We start from the raw sequence: 4,353 nt of genomic DNA, 5'->3' as shown, positions 1-4,353 counted from the left end.
GGAAGTACCATAAACAAGTTGTGCACAAGTTGCATTAATATCAGCTTTTAAAGCTGTGCGAATACCTAATAAAACAATTGGTAAAATTTCGGTCCATTTATTATTTTCCTGTGCTATTATAGAACTTTTAAGTTGTCTATGAAATCGTTCTATCATTCCATTACTTTGCGCGTGATATGAAGTAGTATGGATGTGGTTACTGCCTAAAATATTAGTGAGGTTTCGAAAAAGAGTTGATTCAAAATTTCGGCCTTGATCGGTAGTTATAGTAACGGGTGTGCCAAATCTAGAGATCCAACCGTGAATAAGTGCTTTTGCGGTGGTCTCGGCAGTCATATCCGTAGTAGGGATAACTTCTGGCCATCTCGTGAATCTGTCTATTATTGTAAGGCAGTATTGCTTACCTTCAGAAATAGGAAGTGGGCCAATAAAATCCAGATGGATATGGGAAAATCTTGCGTCGGGTTGAGAAAATGTACTAAAAGGAGCTTTAGTGTGTTGAAAAACTTTAGCTCGCTGACATTTCTCACAAGAACGAACTTTATTTTTGATATCCACTTTCATGTTGGGCCACACAAATCGTTTAGAAATTAAATTTGTAGTTGAATATATTCCAGGATGAGAAAAATAATGTAAATTATCAAAAATAATTTGCCTGTATGATTTTGGAATAAAAGGTCTTGGATACTTATTTGAAAAATCACATATTAAATTAACATCTTCCAAAGAAAAGTAATGTTTTTCTAATTTTAAAGATGAATTATTTGAATTTAATATTTCTTTTAATTCTGAATCTTTATTTTGTTCTTGTTCTAGTTTTTTAAAGTCTAGAATTGGAGGTTTTGAAATTGCATTTATTTCTATTCGCGATAGAGTATCAGCAACTGAATTAGATTTTCCTTTTACATGTTTAATATCAGTTGAAAATTGAGAAATATAATCAAGATATCTGAATTGGCGTGGGGAACATTTTTCAGGTTTTTGTTTAAACGCATAAATTAGAGGTTTTTGGTCAGTAAAAATAGTAAAACTTCTACCTTCAAGCATGTGACGAAATTTTTTTATTGACGCGTATATTGCCAATAATTCGCGATCGTATGTTGACCAATTTTGCTGACTTTTATTTAATTTTGTTGAGAAAAATGCAATTGGTACCCACTCATTATTTTGATATTGCATTAAAGAACTGCCGATTGCAAAATCAGACGCGTCAGTCCACAGACTTAAATTAGCACCAGGTTTAGGATATTTTAATAGAGTTGCATCGGCTATTGCTTGTTTTGCATCAGAAAAAGATTTGTTTGAAGTATCGGTCCAAATTAACGGTAAATCAGATTTTTTTGATGATTTGTTAGATTTCTTAATATTTCGTTGTCCTTCTAAAAACTTGGTTAAAGGTGATAAAATATGAGCTGCATTAGGAATAAAGCGTCGATAAAAATTAAATAATCCTAGAAATCTACGTAATTGAGTAATCGTATTTGGTTTTTGAAAATTTAGAATTGCATTAACGCGATCACTTAAAGGTTCAATACCTTTTTCGGAAATTTTGAAACCTAAAAATTGTAAACTATTCTGACCAAATAAGCATTTAGAGGGATTTATTGTTAAACCAAAATACTGCAGTCTATCAAAAAGTGATTTTAAATATTTTATATGCTCTTCGGGAGATTCGGAAGCTATTAATATATCATCTATGAAAGCGTAAACGCCTTCCAAGCCTCTAGTTACTTCGTCAATAAAGCGTTGGAAAGTACTGGCTGCATTGCAAAGTCCGAATTGCATACGAGTACTTTCTAATAATCCGAAAGGAGTTATTATTGCAGTTTTATGTACATCTTCATGGGCTATAGGTATTTGATGAAAAGCTCGAATTAAATCAATGTGAGAAAATATTTTAGTTCCATGTAGTTCACTAGTAAAATCCATAATATTAGGAATTGGATATTTATCTTTAACAGTTTGATCGTTTAAAGCTCGATAATCACCGACTGGACGCCAGTCCAAACTATTTTTCTTGGGAACTAAATGTAAAGGTGATGAAAAATTACTTTTGGATGGGCGCATGTGGCCTAAATCTAACATATGTTGGAATTCCATTTTTGCTATTTTTAGCCTATCAGGCGCTAGACGCCGAGGTTTAGCAAAATCTGGTGAACCAAAAGTTTCTATATGATGTACAACATTATGCTTAACAATTTGGTCTGAACAAATAGGTTTCGTTATTTCAGGATATTCGTTTAACAATTTTTCATAAAAATTTTCACCAAGAACAGTTTTAATTGAAATAATGTCAGAATTTTTAAAAATACAATGAGAATTTAAATTAGTAGTAATATCATTTAAGCAACGTTTTCTAATATTAGGTTTAAGATTAAAATAGTATAAAAAATCTGCACCTATAATATGATTAGTTATATCACAAATATAAAATGGAAAATTAAACTTTCGTATAAGACCGAAGTCTAAAGTTAACAATTTCTTACCGTATACTTTTATGATGGTATTGTTCGCAGCTTTAAAAGTCTGAATCGGAGAAAGAGTTTTTTCTTTTTTATTTGCTGGAATAATTGAGCAGTCACTTCCGGTATCCACTAGAAATTGCTTGTTAGATTGTCTATCTCTAACAAAAAGGCGACAATTTGTTGGAGGCAAGATGTTAGTCGCATTCACTCTTGCCTTTCTTGGTTTTTCTGGTAGATGCAGGGTTTGACACACTTTCTAGCATCAGATTTAAATTTCCGATGATAGAAGCACATTTTGGAGTTTCGATGTGGAGATGAGGACTGGCCCTGACGACCACGAAACTGTGCATAATTCCGGTTGCGAGACCTACTACGTGTCCGCAATGCTGCTACTTCCTTTCGTAGAGCTCTAACTTCTTCTAAAAGTTCAAAGGTGCATTGTTGGTTTGAAGAAACATCGCTAACTTCACTTGAAGTTGACACTTCCATTACTTTATCAGCGATTTCAGCTGCTCTAGTTGAACTTAGTGAAGGGATTGCGGCCAATATCGACTGAACATGCTGCGGTAGCTGATTTAAAAATAGTTCCAAAAGTAGAGAATCTGAGATTTCGTGGGATTCAGCTCTTCTCTGCATAGTGCGCAAGAGTTCACTAGGCTTTCTGTCTCCTAGTTGCTCTCCGGAAAGTAAACGTCGAATTTCCTGGGACTTTGTTTCCCCGCAGCGTGCAATAATTTCTTCTTTCAGCTTTTTGAAAGGATCTTCTGCGTCAGGAGTTATAATGACGTCCCTTACAACTGCGGCTACTTCAGGAGGTAGATGGGCGAGGCAGTAGTTAAACTTTGTTTTGCTTTCCGTAATCGGCTTCGGTGTCGCAAGCTGGAAAGTTGCTTCGACCATATGGAACCACAGGTGTGGATCAGAGATATTGAAGATGGGAATTTTTACTGCAGACGATTCCGCCATAGTTGCAGTTTCCTATTAATTCGATGATGAAAAATGAAAGTTGCTTGTATCGTCAGACATCCGGGTCACCATTGAGGTAAGCGAAGATAGCTCCTTTGAGATACTAATATTTTATTAAACATATTTACATTTATATACAAGTTGGTTTGATTTACAAGAAGCATCATCACAGCAGGTGATGAGAGAAAATGCTGACAGGCTGTCATGTGCGTGCTGGTATTTATACAATTCTAATATGATGACGTCAGAACTCTTATTTCAGTTCACTTCAAAAATAAGTAAAAACACAATTGATTAAAGACAAACAGATAACAATATGAAATAAACTTGATTTTACGATGAGCGGCGAACCTATCACCACACATAATAATTAAATGATATCATGATTTTACTGTAGTGGCGCCATCTATGTGGGAATGCTAGAAATAAAACAACTTTAAATCTATTTCAATATTTAAATCTGTTTTATTATTGTTCATTAAGTATAATTAAGGCTGAGGATCGAACTCACTCCAATAAAACTCCTTCGTGGGTCAGTAGTTGGATATCATAACCACTGACCTTCGAATGCTTGCTAAGATATGTGTAAATAAGTTAAACTTTTGTTTTCTGAACACGTGTTTAAATGAAAAGGATTTGATATCGATGTCATCTTACGGTTTCGTCGATATATTTTTACCTAATCTTTGACAGTTATCAAATAATTATTTCTGCCCATCTTGATGCTATTATAACTTTCTCTGGATGGCAACGGTTCTGCTCATACACGTGCTAATTATTACATAATAAATAAATGATATCATGCACATGCTTTCACTCTAAAGGCTCCATCTATGCTAAAAGAGAACATATTTATAACCATTCCTTTTAGTTATTTAACATAAATATAGTTGATAAAAATGACTGCAATTATTATTATCCT

The 4,353-nt window shown here is 33.8% G+C and overlaps 1 protein-coding gene across 1 annotated transcript; it reads right to left on the bottom strand.

Annotated features, from left to right (window-relative positions):
• Window positions 1–2,464: 2,464 nt before the first annotated feature.
• On the bottom strand, window positions 2,465–3,818 carry LOC147810693 (uncharacterized). The gene has a single exon (XM_087160668.1). It carries the CDS (start codon window positions 3,429–3,431, stop codon window positions 2,670–2,672), a length of 762 nt encoding a protein of 253 aa, XP_087016794.1. The 5' UTR covers window positions 3,432–3,818; the 3' UTR covers window positions 2,465–2,669.
• Window positions 3,819–4,353: the final 535 nt, after the last annotated feature.

The sequence above is a fragment of the Parasteatoda tepidariorum genome, chromosome 4 (assembly GCF_982258835.1).
Source record: "Parasteatoda tepidariorum strain Cologne lab strain chromosome 4, Ptep-v5.0, whole genome shotgun sequence".
Classification (NCBI taxonomy): domain Eukaryota; kingdom Metazoa; phylum Arthropoda; class Arachnida; order Araneae; family Theridiidae; genus Parasteatoda; species Parasteatoda tepidariorum.
The sequence above is the reverse complement of the archived record's forward strand: the minus strand, read 5'-3'. Positions and strand labels throughout refer to the sequence as shown.